Source organism: Ctenopharyngodon idella, chromosome 6 (assembly GCF_019924925.1).
Source record: "Ctenopharyngodon idella isolate HZGC_01 chromosome 6, HZGC01, whole genome shotgun sequence".
Lineage (NCBI taxonomy): Eukaryota > Metazoa > Chordata > Actinopteri > Cypriniformes > Xenocyprididae > Ctenopharyngodon > Ctenopharyngodon idella.
The window spans coordinates 27648241-27665026 of record NC_067225.1 but is presented as its reverse complement, the minus strand read 5'-3'; the positions used below and the strand labels follow the sequence as shown (position 1 = coordinate 27665026).

At 36.3% G+C, this 16786-nt stretch overlaps 1 protein-coding gene across 4 annotated transcripts in view; it reads left to right on the top strand.

Annotated features, from left to right (window-relative positions):
- The window catches only part of ca16b (carbonic anhydrase XVI b), a 95681-nt gene that overhangs the window by 40975 nt on the left and 37920 nt on the right, over positions 1–16786 (top strand). For all 4 annotated transcript variants that reach the window (XM_051897617.1, XM_051897619.1, XM_051897620.1 and 1 more), the window contains exons 3-4: positions 7633–7812; positions 10866–11014. In XM_051897617.1, the coding sequence (XP_051753577.1) occupies positions 7633–7812; positions 10866–11014 (329 nt within the window). The remainder of the gene's footprint in view (positions 1–7632; positions 7813–10865; positions 11015–16786) is intronic.

The following is a 16786-nucleotide window of genomic DNA, read 5'->3' as shown; positions in this document are numbered from 1 at the left end:
CCATCTTTTCATGAGACCATTATCTCAGAAATGCACTTACTTTTTCCATCAGCAATTTCATATTTATAGGCACTAGCAAAGGCAAAGGCCAGAATATTATAGTGTTTTTTTTTGTTTTTGTTTTTTTTAAACCACCCTAGCAACCGCATAATAACATGCTAACAACAGCTCAGAATACCTTACCAAATGTACTGCATGCAACTTCGTGGCGGTGAATTTTTCAGGATCAAGCATTTTTCTACTGATCTACTTATGTAATTTAGACCTATTATGTCCCTTTTCACAAGATGTAATATAAGTCTTTGGTTATTGGTAATATAAGTCAGAATGTGTCTGTGAAATTTCAGCTCAAAATATCCCACAGATCATTTATTATAGGTTGTCAAATTTGCCCCTATGTGGGTGTGAGCAAAAACACGCCGTTTTTGTGTGTGTCCCTTTAAATGCAAATGAGCTGCTGCTCCCACTCGCTTTCCAGAAGATGGCGGAGTTTTAACAGCTCGTGCTTCAGTTGCTCAACAACAACAAAGCTGGAGAATCTCACGCAGCCAAAATGACGATTGTCAGTAACGGTGTTCAGCCTTACATTGTTCAAACCGGAGTCTGACACTGATGGAGAGACTCAGGAAGAAGTTACAACTTTTAGAATGCAACTGGACGTTTCTGAATGGTCAGTGGATAAATTTATGTAGTTGCTGTTGAGTTGATTCAACTCATCGACTGGCGTGTGCCGTCATGTTAATCTTTTGTGCAAATCCAGCGTTGAATTGACCCTCATTTGTGAAGCAGTCCGGCGTAAAATGACGGCATGGTAACAACACTCTACTACAACAACTCTTCCTCTTCTCTAAAGCAGCCCAACATGGCCTCACCCCCTTTGTTGTGTGTTTCCAGGGGCAGGGTTTATGTAAATGTTGGGGTTTGTGATGTCACCAACCCAGGAAGAAGCTCGTTGTAGTCCCTACCAGCCATTTTTTGTAGTCCTTAAAAAACGATTTCTGTAAAGGAAAATATCTCCCTTTGCATTGAACTTTGAGCGTCGTAACTTTGCAGATGTTGTTTATGCTCAAACTGCAACATTACACACTAACCAAAGTTAAAAAAGTGAAATCATAATCAAGGACCCCTTTAAATAAGACTTAGATAACAATCAGATGTCATTTTATATCAATGAAGAAATCCAGATAATTCCAAAGAGGGTTTCAATTTTCTTGGATTTGTAAATGTGTTTTTTAATGTTGAATTTGCATCTAGGGCCTTGAATTGCTTTATTAGTATTTTTACACTATGCAGTCCCACGTGCCCTGCATTCATTCATAAATTCAGGCCTGAGGGCAAAACAAACAGCATAATAATCATAAATGTGTCTTTATGCCAGCTTCTGTCATCAATAAAATAAGTTACACATAGCCACTTCATGTTTGAATCCCCAGTTGTTTACAATTAAAGTTTGATTGAAAATAAATCAGATGATGATATAGTTGTGTATCTCTTTGCATTGCCAGGCTTGAGATGGAAGAGGGAAAAATGCTGTTTCGTTCTCATTATCATTATCTCGCTCCTCCTGTCTCTTTCTGGAAATCAGATCACGCAGAATTAATCCAATTAGTGTCTCTGTTAATTAGCCTGCTATTCCAAGACTGAGATATAAATTAGAGCTTTCAAATTGTTTGGTGAGATTGTTCTGAACACTAATTAAAATGCAGTGTGAATTATATGAATTGGCAGGACATAAAAGATGAGTTATTTCTTGGCCGAAAGAAAGAAGAAAGTTGAGAAAGCAGTCAGATTTAACACACAACTACATGATTGCAAGTAGTTCAAGTCACCCATTGAATCTGCAGCAGTGTTTTATGTAGATGAGGCTGTTACAGGTTTATTGACATTTCTGTTCTATACAGAGAGGCCACGAGGAGTGTAATGTCTGATAAACGGTAATATATTTGGAAAGGATGATAAGTTGTACAAGATGTAATTATCCAAGTTAATTCGTTCTGCTATTACCTTTATATATTGCTGCATAAAACTGGGTTATAAGGGAAATCCATGCATTTGATAGAGTAAAAGATGTCAACAAAGACTTTCTACATGTGGTGTATTGTATGAGCTAGCCACACCTGTATATATTGATGCAAAGTCACATTTAAATTCAGGCAAATCTTAAGATGGTGGAGCTCCAATAAGAGTGAAAGTATTGCAGCATAATTGCGTCTCTCAGGGATCTGTTTGAAAATACACATATGTAGCGCATAACGTCTCACATTGCCTTGATGTTGGAGTGTCAATGAAAAATTCAAAAGGGCTTTGAGGCATATAATATCTTCTTATGATCCATACCGATGCCCTTAAATGCTTTGAAATACATTCCAGCAGAAATTCTCAACAATCAGTGAAAGGTAATGAAGCCATCAGAGCATAATTCATTCATTTACTCTAAGAGTGAGTAAAAAAGGACCATAAGGGTCTCTTCTGTAGCTCTCAAATGTCACTCACTCTTATGCATATTCAAACAGAGGCGGAGGGTATTTTATTTCATTTACTAACTTATATTTTAGTCTGTTCCTCACTTTAAAGAAACAAAGTATCTTATGCTTACTAAACCTGCATTTATTTGATCAGAAACACTGTAAAAACTGTAATATTGTGGAATATTATTTAAAGTTAAAGTAACTGTTTTCTATTTTCGTTTATTTTAAAATGCAGTTTATTTCTGTGATGGCAAAGCTGAATTTTCAGCATCATTACGAACATCATTACGATCCTTCAGAAATCATTCTAATATGCTGATTTGGTGCTCAGGAAACATTTCTTCTTATTGTCAATATTGAAAACAGTTGTGCTACTTATTTTCTGGGAACTGTGATACATTTTTTTTAGGATTCTTTGACAAGAAAGTTAAAAAAAAAACAACAACATATATTTGAAATTGAAATCTTTTGTAATGTTACAAATGTCTTTACTGTCACTTTTGATCAATTTAATGCATCCTTGCTGAATAAAAGTATTCATTTCTTTCAAAAATCAAACCAAATAATTCTTGGTTTGTTTTTTGAAAGAAATGAGGGTGAATGAAAATTCTGTCATTATGCACTCACCCTCATGTTGTTTCAAACTTGTATGACTTTCTTTCTTCTGTGGAGCTAAAAAGTAGATATTTTAAAGTATTTTTCCAACTGTTTGACATGAGGCATGAGGGTGAGTAAATGATGACAGAATTTTCATTTTTAGGTGAACTATCCCTGCAAGTCCTATTAATTATCTCTTCTGAAATTTTTTCTCAGTCTATGAAGAAGAGTTGATAGGTTTCGTCTTTGTGTTGGTGAAAATTTGTTGCGTTTGCGAGAGCAAGACACGGGAAGACACTACAAAACTGTCAGCTATCACCTTCCCTCAACACATCTCTCAGTGTGATGTGATGAAAGCTGTTGCATCTTGCAACTCGTGAGCCACGTTGTCTGTGGTGACCGGTCGTCAGATATGTATATGGTCCTTACGGACGAACGAAGTGTTGAAGTGAAGGAGACGCTGAATGACTTTTAAAAGAGTGCTATCCGTCGATCACCCTGGCAGGGTGGATGTAGTGCCACTGTCACAATTGAAGATGCCGGCAGAGCCAATTGTTTAGTCTGTGACACGGAGAGATTAAATGGTTCAATGAAGATTTGTGGACTGTCAGCTGGATGGAAGGGGACGGCGTGCAGGAAATACAGTAGGCCGATATCTTAGGATGAGAACAGCGTCTTGGTATTTTCACAAAAGAACCCAGATGACTAATTAATTAGGAGATCAGAGAGCGGAGGGAATTCGTCTCGGCTTTGTGCAGGTGTTTTAAATCTATTTTAGAGAAGATGGTGACCTGCATTGCTGTGGGGGGCTTATGTCAAAGCAGGCTGAATCTAGAAGGGAAAATGAGTATTCCAGGTGAAGTGTCTTTGTGTAGATATCCAACCCCTGCTGGGACAGAAACCGACAGCTGGTTCGGGCACACCGTGCCAGCACTTAACAAATCAGAAGAGAGGAGTCTGGCCCAAGGAGAAATCAATGGGGAGGTGGAAAGGGGTAATCCAGCATCAATCTAAGATTCCTATTAGCACCAAGACTGGGTGGAAAATGCAAGTGGCTGACTGTGATCTGAGGAGCCTGAGGAAATACAATGAAAGCCAGGATAACCCTCAGAATGTGTTTAATTGGCCTGTGAGATTGGGGAAAAACAGCATCAGATTGTAGCGTCAATTCATCATTTTGGACCTGGACAGCTATGTTGTCAGAATGCAAAAATATTCACAACTTGAAAAACCAGTTGCTTTTCCGTAGCTTGAAAATTGATGTCAATTAGCAGAGCTCCGAGGAGAGTTCCGCACTGTAGCGGTGGGCCAAGAACTTTGGAATGACCTACTTGTCCCCTCATTAATTGGGTAAGAGGAGTAACCTTTCCTTTAAAGAGGAGAACCGTGACTTCTTCTGTCCCAATGGAAAGTGATCTGACCTTAATCTGTCAGATGGAAAAGAGAGCTCTCCCATTCTCTCGTGGTCTCAGTGTTCCTGTTCCGGAGACCTAGGTGTTGGGTTGAAATTGGTCAGGACATCTCAGTTTTCTGTCTTCGATTGCTTGGTCAACTGGCTTCCAGCAATATTGGGTTTTTTATTATATTATATTATATACATTTAGGCATAATTCAGTGACTCTCTTTGTAGGTTACAAATGTACACCAGTAGATGGTGACAAGTGACTTTTTTTTTTTTTTTTAATCATTGAATTATTCAGTCAATCGTATCGATTCGTTCAAAAGCACAGATTCACAGTGACTTGCTGCATCCCAATTCGCATACTATCCATCCTAAATAGTATTCGAAATTAGAATTAGTGTGTCCCAAATCGTAGTAAGTTGAAATGAGTATTCCAAAGATACCCGGATGGTCTACTTTTTCCGGTTAGAATCCAAAGAGCAGATCCGTGCACACTCTTAACGGCTAATATTGCCCACAATCAATTGCTTGTTGGACGAGGATTCGATTAAAACTACAAACACAAATAAAAAGTGTTAAAAAAAAACTACAAACATGGCAGGTGTGCGAGTCCAATGGTTAAGTATAGACAGGTTGAGATAAAGGGGTTTGAGTGATTAATAATTAGTATCTAACCTGATTGAAAAGATATTTGTTCAATGTTATCCACATTATATTTCATCTGCAACAGCATTGTGAACTTTTGTAAGGATACATTTGGTCATTAACTTTTAAATGCATCATTATGCAAATTGCTAACACATAAAGAGAGTTCTCCACATGAAAGACCCATGACTGGCAGATTAACATGCTACTACATTTCTCTCCGAAACTGTAGGAAATTAAATTAAGTTGAATGTGGAGGATTTTAACTGTGACAAGATGATTGACAGGCCAGTTTACAGTGACAGGATGCGTGTAACTATGCGACAGAGCGTCCGTTAAAAGGCTCAATTTAATGACGTGATAGAATGTCCCAAAGCATGCCTACTCTTTTGCTACACACTCAAAAACACATTCTTCACAAAAAAAAAAAAACATTCTTTTAGGTTGTAGTATAAGTACGTGAATTGTGACGCAGCAACTGTCAATGAGTGTCATTGAATCATTCACTGAACCGATTAGTTAAAAAATGCTGATTCATTCAGGAAGGACTCCACTGTTTTGTGCTTCTGTTGCTTGAAGATGGTGATTCTACTTTGATTCTACTTTAAAATAATTAAAGTAATGTAACTTTTTTTTGTTAACGGAGCAATATAATATGTTGGGTAACTAGCAATATTGGTGTCTAAGATGCAAGTTTCTCGATATTAACTTCTTGTTTATTGTTTCGGTTATATGAAAGCAGTAAAGTGGCTGACTAGAACTTTTGCTGTGGACACGAGTCAGTTTGAGAGTGTTTGTTTGGTTGGTGTGAAAGCAGATTTCCGTACTCTACTATGCACCAACGACCCACACCAGTCAAACAAACCAAACTCTGTCAAACTGACTCGTGTCCACAGCAAAACCCAAGTGTGAAAGCGCCCTCAGAATATCATAGGGATGTCATAGAGTATATAGACAGGGAAAATAAGCGTGACTGTGCTCAGTTGGGAGTCGACAGACTTTTAGTGCAGAAGATTAGAGACAACATTATACTTGACACCACGATCAGACCCTCAAGCCTGAGGGCAAATCTGATGTGCTGCTGTCTTTGAACCTACGACATAAAATACTTTGCTTATAACTTAAAATTGCTTCAAAATGCAAGGCCATTTTTTGACTATGCATTTGATTTATCATCATGGATCGACACAGGTCGGTGTGTACACGAGATAGCGTTGTGATGACAACCATGCACCTTTTAGACCAATCCTGTGAGGCTTTTCACCTCTCCTCCCACTTTCGAATATCTAGGCTGGTAAGAATCTCAGCATGAACAGTGCTGATGATTAAATTATAGTGGTTAGCTAAATTTCATGCCTTTTTGTTTTGTGTATTCAGGTTGCCATAGCAAAGTCTGTTTAATCTGACTCTGGGAAAGCCGGTACTAAATTCGGAGTGATTAGCTTCAGGCTCCACATAACTGGTCTTTAGAAATTATAATAAGATATTGTCGTGTACATTTGTCCTTGTAGGAACCTGAAAAAAAAATTGATTAAAATGACAGTTTTCCTTAGGAGGGGCTTCCTTAAGATAGTTTGCACAGTTTGTTGAAGAACAAAGCCATTTTCTTAAGAATCCCATCCATACATATAGCTGTTTACCACAACCCTCTAAATGTCACAGATTATTATTCATATACTGTGTGGGAGACTTAATTTGATGCGCAAAGCATTAACCATTAGGAGGCAATTTACATACACCACTTTGACATGGACTCTGATATGTCTGCCACCACCGGTAATGAAACCATTCATCAGTTTAGCGCTGCATGTTTGCAGAACATGTGTGTTCATATTTCTCTGTCTTAGGCCAACACAGATGGCAGATGAGCAGCAAATGATAGCTCAACAACATTACGAGAAAAAGTTTGCATTGCATTTGTGTTTTGCTAATACAGATTTACATTGCAAATGTGTACTTTTCCTCAACTGGTAGACAGAGATGAGTCAATGTTTAGTCAACAGAGGAATTAAATTCTGTCCTGATGCATGACATGATGTGCACTGTCTAAAACTATTTTAAACAGCATTTTGCAAATTAGTTTTGTTTTTATATTTGTTTTAAATGATTATGCATGCTATTTTTACTGATTGAGAGGCCTTGTGCTAACTACATGAAATATTTGTGCTTTAAAAAGTTAATTTGAGACACCACTGGACCTTTTAAAATGAGCTAGTGAAGGAAAAATGTGTGGTTAAAAAATGGACTTCAAATATTTCCATTATATATTCATATACATTTTGACCTAAAATCATGATTTGAATTTTAAAATCTCATAGACAATAGGCATGTTATGCATAAACTACACTATTACATTTTTGAATGCTTAGATGAATTTATGTGAAGTTAAATAAATGGGGCTAGCAAGGTGAACGTTCATACTGATGATGTGTGATTTGAGGTCGCTTTTAAGCATCTGCCAATGAATAAATGTAATGCAAATGTAAAATTTCTTGTTCATTGTTCCATATCCTTTCACAGGCACCTACGGACCACGGAGATGGGCCTCTGCTTTTCCAGAATGCGGGGAAAGGAATCAGTCTCCAGTGGACATCTTAGATCAAGATACCCAGGTCTCTCAGGAGTGCCAGGAGCTCACCTTGGATGGCTTTGAAACCAAATCATCAAACAGGACTACCATGAAGAACACAGGCAAAACAGGTTCATCAAAGGATTAAACTCTTTTAACAATACTCGCCTGCACTCATTTCAGAACTTTGACCATCACTGCACTCTTAGCTTAAGGCCACTTAAATGTTTAAAATGTTTTCAAATAATTGCACTGTAAGAAACATGTAGATGTTGAAAGGTTTCCATCAATGCAGACCGTTGCATCAGGTTTGAGAGAGTTTGAAAGTCATGGCTCAAGCAAATATCAGACATGCTGCGCACAAAGTCTAACACCGCCCTCACTAAGATCCTATAAGATCCCCCTGGATTCTGTTATGATGCTTGTACATCTGTTGTGGATGTGGAAATCTGAGCAGCATTAATTACAGCTTTTTCTTTGAAGACTACCGTTCAAAAGTTAGAGGTTGCTAAGATTTATTTTTTTTGAGTCTCTTATTTGATCAAAAACACAGTAAAAACAGAAGTTTTCTGAATTAATATTGCAATTTGTTTCCATTAACTATGTTTGAATATAAAGTTGAATTTTCAGCATCATTACTCCAGTCTTCAGTGTCACATGATCCTTCAGAAATCATTCTAATATGTTGATAGTGTTGAAAACAGTTGTGCTGACACACTTGACACTCTTTTTAGGATTCTTTGATGAATAGAAAGTTCAAAAGAACAGCATTTATTTGAAATTCATTTTTTTTGTTGCAATGTAAGTCTTTGCTGTCATTTTTGATTAGTTGATCATGCATCCTTGCTGAATAAAATATTCATTTCTTTAAAAAAAACATCATACTGACCCCAAACTTTTGAACAGTAGTGTACATGCATATCATAATATGACTGAATCTTTCTGTGGAGTATACCGTCATCATCATCATCATCATCAAAAAAAAAAAAAAAAAAAAACTTTAAATGATGTAATAGAAAAATATTAAAATTTCTGAATTTTCTCCATTTTCCTAATAATTCTTAGTGGCCATAAAAACTCTTATTCAGTCTCCCATACCTTATCTACAACAATCTACATTTTGCATGTTTGCTTTTATTATTAGGGGAATCACCCACTTTGGCCTATAAACCTAAAACTAGACAATGATGGCTGGTGTGCATACTTTTCAAATGATGCTTTCTGCTGCTTTTAATTAGTAGTGATATTGAGAATGGCACACTGCAAGAGTGCTATATTTACTCCTGAGAAGGTTTTTGGGAACGCTCGCCAGAACCATCAACTCGATCGGGCATAATTACCATAGGAGCTTTTTCTACTGTTTACAGAGCACAGCATTAGATCCTTTAAAACTCCAGCATCACGGGCGTCTCCTGAGTATCATGAGTCTTTAGCCCAGTGTGTGTACAGCGATGTGTGTATATTCACCAAAAGATCCTGTCTCTCCACAAACATTTCTCATATCCCGCTGAATCAGTTTGTTTATTCTCATCCTAACGCTTTAGTTTACTTAAGAATTAAATGGAGATCTCCACGCGAGAGCTTTTGTGATGCGAGATGTCTTTGAGTAGTTCCTTGCAGTTCATCCTATTTTTTTTTTAATTACGCTTCACATTCTAATGGAGTATGTGGCAGAGCTGCAAAATGTTTCGTCCAGTTTAACATGGTATGATGTGATTAAGCATTTTATAAAATAAAACCCAATTAAAGTAGCCATTTAAAACTAGTTTAAAATGAAATATGTGTAATGATTTTGGAATTATAATTTGGAATTGTAATTTTTGCTTTCTCCTACCCAAGTTTAAAAGGCAGAGATGATTATTAGCAATTTTGTAAGGTGATTCTAAGTTGAGCATTCAATAAATTTATGGTAACACTTTAGTATGGGGAACAATTCTCACTTGCTGCTTATTAGCTTGTATATTGTCTGTTTATATTATATTGTAGGTATTTATAAAGCACAAATTAATGCCTTATTCTACATGACCATATTCCACATCCCATAATCCTACCCCGTTCCTAAACTTAACCACTACAACAACTACCTTACTAACTATTAAATTAAGAATTGAGGCAAAAGTCATAGTTAATAGTGAATATGTGTTCCCCATACTAAAGTGTTACCAAATTTACTGTCAAGTGAATGTTTGGTAACACTTTAGATTAGGGAACACATATTCACTATTAACTAGGAGTTTTCCCTCAATAAACTCCTAATTACTGCTTAGTGATAGTAAGTAAGGTAGTTGTTGTAGTGGTTATGTTTAGGTATGGGTATCTAGAATATGCTCATGCAGAATAAGGCATTAATATGTGGTTTATAAATACTAATAAACAGCCAGTATGCTAGTAATATGCATGCTAAAAAGCAACTAGTTAATAGTGAATATGTGTTCCCTAATCTAAAGTGTAACTGAATGTTTCTATGATCTGACTGTGAAAATTGTTAATTAATGTTTTGATTTATTAACAAATAGGTTCAATAATGCATAGGGTTTATTTCCTGCAGATGGTGCTCCTGATTGATTCCATCAAATTTTCTCCAAAAGTCTCCACTTACATCTGAATGGATTCAAAGTCCAGAATGTTTTAAAATGTCATCAAGTTTGACCAAGTTCATTAATTGGCATTGGAAAGGCAAGTGTATAAAGTAGTTATCTTGTTTCTGCAGAGTCTACCCAGCAGAAGAATTGGAAGATTTTTCAATTTGTTTACCAATCCAGGCTTTAAAGAGTCAAGAGGTCGACTCTAAATGCGGTATAATGTGACGGTCTGTGCCAGGAGAGCCCATGGAGCTCATTTTGATGCGTCCGCTCTGGCCTGCAGAGTGCACACTCAGTTTCTTCTGCATCATTATTTGTTTTAAAGGTCCTTTGTCAACATAAAAAAAGACAAAATTCCCCTAGAGCATTTTTAAAGTCTGAAGAAGAGCGGGGTATTAAAATGTGTATGTATATATATATATATATATATATATATATATAATATATCTGAATGCATTGTTTGTTGTTGAATTACACAGCTTAAAAAGCTGTACATGTACTTGGCAGCCTTAGTTTTACATACTATGGCTCATTAAATTTGAAGAAAATATTTATATTTTAGTATTTAACTCCCTCATCTTGTCTTCTTTTTTTCATCACAGTGTCTATTGTTCTGAGGAATGATTACTTTGTGAGAGGGGCGGGCCTACCTGGACGCTTCAAAGCAGAGAAGGTGGAGTTTCACTGGGGCAGCACCAATGGGTCAGCTGGTTCTGAGCACAGTATCAATGGAAAGAAGTTTCCAGTAGAGGTGAGTTAATCACATTATGTCTCTAATACAAAGAGTTCATAAACCAGGGCTTGGCGATATGGCCCAAAAAATGATCACGATAAAATGTTTCATATCAGTTGATATCACGATAAATGTCAAATCTTTATATCTTTTAAGTTTAAAGGGAGATTTTTGCTCCTGAGTGAAAGTTATAGAAACCAGACAGTTAATTGTGGGAAACAAGTGAACAATTCACAAATTAATATTACATGTTTTGTCTCTTTGAAATGCACATTTAGCTTGAGTTAGGATGCAGATGTAAATTTATATTCATTAACAAAAACAGTAACGTCTGTAAAAATTGTAATAACCTAATTTTTTGGATCATGTTAACCACAGGTAAAACCATACATTGCACCTCACTACCATGATAAAAGGTAACTATATTGTTTCTATGATATGTATTATGAAAAACAGTAACCTAAAGACATACAAATGCACAAAAGCTGCTATAGCTTAATAACAAAAAATACTGTAATTATATTCCTTTGATACATTTAATGTCTATAGTAATAATATAATACAATTACTGTAGATATGAATATCCCACATTTTTGCCACAATCCCATGGTTTCATTTAGTGCTACTACAGTAAATCATGGTAAATGTTGGTGATTTGTGAATTGAAAAGCCTTCTAACTGTATCGTTGTGGCTCAATGTTTCTCCTGTTTTCCATGTTGGTGTTGTTGAGAATGTCAGTGCTATTTCATCTGGCTTTAAACTAGTTTAAATCACGAGGCTTTTGACTTGTAGTTTGTATGTGAAAACTCTGCACTGAACTGGAACACTTCTCACTGGATCTCACAGCACTGTTTAGTAGTCGCATAATCGAGACGGTCAGCGAGAAAATGAAGTTGCTCTAAACTCACGCTGCGGTGTGTTTTGAGCCGAGCTGATAAATGTTCTCTGTGGTGCGCTGTTCCAACAAGTAGCTCTGTTTTGTTCTGCTTTTGGCACGTTTGGCAACAGAAATTGCAGCGCATATCATTTAGGCAAATTGGTACTGGCACCAATGCATGTGCAACATTATTCAATGCATAAACATATCAAGCACTTAGCAAACATTTTTTATAATTTTATAGAGGAATATTATATTGCAATAATTATTGTTATTGTTTTTATCACCCAGCCCTATCATTAACTACAGTTGTACTAAAAAAAACAAAACAACATCATCATTTCCACTTCCATCTGTGCAGATTTTGGATTCTTTCAGTATGTTTGGTAGTATAATCAGTACAGCTCAGGAAACCTGATAAAAAGCTCAAATCTCTCGTAGTCAAAGAAAAAAGTCTGCCAAAATGTCTAAAGGAATCCATTGTCTTTACAAAACAGAGTCCTTGTGCATAGTCCTTAAACCACTCACTTCACATTTAAAAAATCTTATTAGGAATAGATTTTAGATGAGGAGGATAACTTTACAAAATGAGTTTCTTCAATAAAGTTCAAGGATTCCACCTTGACTTGAGTAGGTTGAAAGTGGTGCACTAATCTGCGCTAATTGAAGAACCTCTCAATGAAACTGGGATCGATGTGTTTTATTGACTTGATGGTGCGGCTGCTGCATTTCACCGAAGAGCAAGGATATTTGGCTTCCTTCTCACCTCAGGGTGATGTTGCATCTTTAAAATTATTTTAATTCTGTGGCCGCTTGCAGAGACTGCTTAGACTAGTCTTAAAAGTAAGTCATCTAAATTTGTTCTTTAAGACTGCTCCTAACTTTTTCAAGTCAGTTACATAAAATGGTAGATTGGTGTAATTGAAATTAGAAAAGTAAGACTGATTACTCCTTGATTTAACTGCTAGTTGGTCAAACTAGTTCTTAAGACACATGTCTTAACATAGTGACTAAAGGCGGGTGCACACTTGTAATTTATTATAGTCCTTTACGATTGTTGCCTGTCAGACTGTATAAACATAATCCTCATGTCACACTGTGGGATCTCAGCTGTCCTATATGTCAGACTGTACGACGCGTTAAAAACGGATGCGCGCTTGAAAACTTTTCCGGAGTTTTACATCATCAACGCACACACATTCGGTAACAGTGAGCTGCATTACACGCGGGACTGAAATAGTGGCTAACAAAGAAATTTCTAGTGTTAATTTTGATAACGGCTTATCTTGAAAAACTTGAAAAACAATTTGACGTTTGTCGTAGGAGAAGTCACACTGCAGGACTGTGCGCCAAATCTTCTGACACTGCCAGAATTTCATCGGAGGTAAAAATTGATCGCAACAGTCATTAATCGGCTGTCGGTGAACATGTCAAACTAGCGATCAAAGACGACAGATTTTTGCCTAGGATTATAGGAATCTTTTAGGATTCTCAAAATTTGTCTCAGACGACCAAATTGTGGCCATATTTTCTGTTCGCTAGAGGTCGCTAGAGGCCTATTCAAAACAAAAGCGTAGCTTGATGACGCCAAGTTTGAGCGCGGAATCTTGGGACATGTGGTCTTCACCTCAACGCCCGATGGAAAAGAATAGGCATAGGACTCGGGAAGAAATCATGTTCATGGATGCGATTATTAACGTTACTGTAGTATGAAGCAGAGCAGGACCGAGTGTTGTGGGAGCTGAACGAGGCCGCTGGAGAGATTGCGCAACACGCCGCGAGCAGCAGAACTTTTATTATGCCACAGTCGCCGGCGCCACTTCCGCTTTTCCGGTCATGAGTATGAGGTAACACAGCTCTGTTTATCATATTAGATACATTTGAGTGTGTTGAAAATGTTATAACGTTACTCTGTGCGTTCGCTCGGTGGCTGCTGTGAGACACTGTTGCACACTGCAGTAAGCTAGATCGATTTTAGAGCCTTGAATAAAATTGCAATTTTCTCACGATTTACAAATAGTTGCAAACATTTGAGATATTGTAAGTACTCAAGTGAACAAAATATATAACACTGGCCTAGTGGTTTTTGGATATTTTACTGCAAAATTCTTACATATTGCACCTTTAAAGTTTCATGTGCCGAGGCTGCATTTATTTGATGAATAATACAGTAAAAACAGTAATAATGTGAAATATTATTACAATTTATAATAAATAAATACAATTTATACCTGTGATGCAAAGCTGAATTTTCAGCATCAGTACTTCAGTCTTCAGTGTCACATAATCCTTCATAAATCATTCTAATATGCTGATTTGCTGCTCAAGAAATATTTATTATTATCAATGTTGAAAACAGTTGTGCTATATCATATTTTTGTGGCATCCGTGATACACTACCATTCAAAAGTTTGGGGTAAGCAAGATTTTTTTTTTAATTAAAAGGTACTTTTATTCAACAAGGACACATTAAATTGATTCAAGTGACATTTATAATGTTAAAAAAAAAATTATTTTCTATTCATCAAAGAATCCTGAAAAAATGATATCACAGTTTCCACAAAAATGTTAAGCAGCAAAAACTTATTTTAGAATGTAATAATATTTCACAATATTACTGTTTTTACGGTTTTCAAATAAATTCAGCCTTGGTGAGCATAAGAGACTTAAAAAAAAAAAACATCTTCATTATTCCAAACTTTTGACCACCAGTTTATTATTATTATTATTATTATGATTATTATTATTATGAATTGTATTGTAATATATATATAAATATGTATAAGAATAAATTTTTTTTTTTTTATTTCTTCTTATTATTATTAGTTGTAGTAGTAGTATTATTTTGTTCTATGAATGAATTGTGTGGACGTGAGAAAGGAAAGTACCGTACCCCAGTGCTAATCTCAGTCAACAGTGACAAAAAGCCATAAATCTTTAATAAAGTATAATTCCTTTTGCATGCCTTACAGGGTACTTCTACTTGTTTTAAACAACCTTCGAGTTCAAAAAGTGTCTCTTTTGCCTTGCAGATATTATTTTGTACAAGATTAGTATTAGTCTTGATTGTAAACCTTCTCCATTTGGCCTTGAAAACACTGCATGCACTTTAAGTTTGAGAGCTGCGCGAGACCAAGTTAGGCACAATAAAAAGCAACACTGTACACTGCTATCTTTGTTTTTTCTTCTTCTTCTTTTTTTTTTGAGATTTCAGTGAAAATGGTGCATAGCATGAGACTGGATGCACCACTTCATTCAAGTTTAATGTCGTTATGCAATCGCACATTATATACTGGAACATGTGAAGTCGAGTGTATGCTGTTTGCTAGCCTTTTTTTATGTTTGTTGCCGCACATGGTTTCTGTCCTATTTTGATTCATTAACTAAACGTGTTTGTGCTGTGCTTTACTCTTGGTCACCATAAACTCTGTATTGGCTCTTGGAGGAAGCTAATTGGCTAATGAGGTTTAGTGATAAATGAGTAATATATTTTCCCCTGTGAAGACACAATAAATGGACACCATTAAATTCTGTGATTTAAAAGAGGCCTGAAGGAGACTGATTGGTTTTCATTAAAGACTTTAACTTTGTTCTTTCTTCTCTTTATTAGCAGATTAATTCATTGTCCACCCCTTCTGACATTGTCTGGCCTTAATTACTTTGTTTGCGGGTTAGTTTTCAGTTGCCTTACTTTTGCCTGCAATGGGTTCTTTCAACATGTCTGTTGCCTTGCCAAGGACGCACCACTCTCTGTTACAGAAATAGCCCTTTATTTTATTTCATTTTCATTTCAATGTTCGAACAAGGTCAGAATGTGCGCAGAGTAGAAACAAATACTAAATTTTGAGCCAAACTCTTCTGGCTTTTATCCAAGATATAGCAGTATTTCTTCTCTATCAATACAGTGTCTACACAACAACAATTTAGAGGATGGGAAGGCAAAATCATTTGTATTCATCAGTCTAAGTTTGTTCGAAATTAGCTGGCACAGAGGTCAGACGACCTGGGCTGGATCCACCTCTCTGGCAGCACTTTCTCATTAGACGAATCGACTTCGCTCCATAAATCCCATTTTACACAGAAATACAATTGATGTGTATCCGTACGCGGGCCGGATAGCTGCTAAGCATTATCTAGCAATTTAAAACCCAAACACACTGAAGCCAGAGACTGGAGATGCATCCAATTATCTCTCAACGACTTCTGTTGACCTCTGGCTCAAATCACAGTAAATTAAACTACGACAGCAATAGTGTTAATTTTATTTTTTTGACTTTTTGCCACTTTTATTAGTGTTGCTTGCCAAAGCAAGCATCACCATTAGTATTTGAATAAACTCTCATCTCTAAGTATTAAACTTCTGTGCATAACAGACGTTAACACTGTAAAGCCTGATTTATGAAATAATAGGCAATATATATATATATATATATATATATAAAAAAATAGAGTATGATGCAGTGAGAATATAGAACTTACACTCAAGGAGGAAAAAAACACCTCAATTTTATTCAAAGGCCCAAAGTGAGAAAAATATGCAGTTTGGTGCAGATTTTGTTGTTTATATTGTGTTTTTTTTTTTTTTTTTTTTTTTTTTAATGAATTTTATGCATATTTTATGCATTTTATGCACTTTTAATGCATTTTAAATCTTGCTGTCTGGTTGAAAGAGTTGGGAGAATTAGGAAGTAAGCATTTGTTGTCCCTGGATGGAGCTCTAACAGAGTTAGTCCAGATGATTTGTCTGTAAGGGTACTGTTTAAACGCACAGCTACCTGACAGTTATCCCTCCAGCGGGAGGAAGATCCATTTAGATCCGCTCTGATGGATAGATCCATTTAGATCTGCTATGACAGACAACAAAAAAACTCCCTGAAACTTCCTAATTCTTCCATCCAGATAGCGGTAGTCT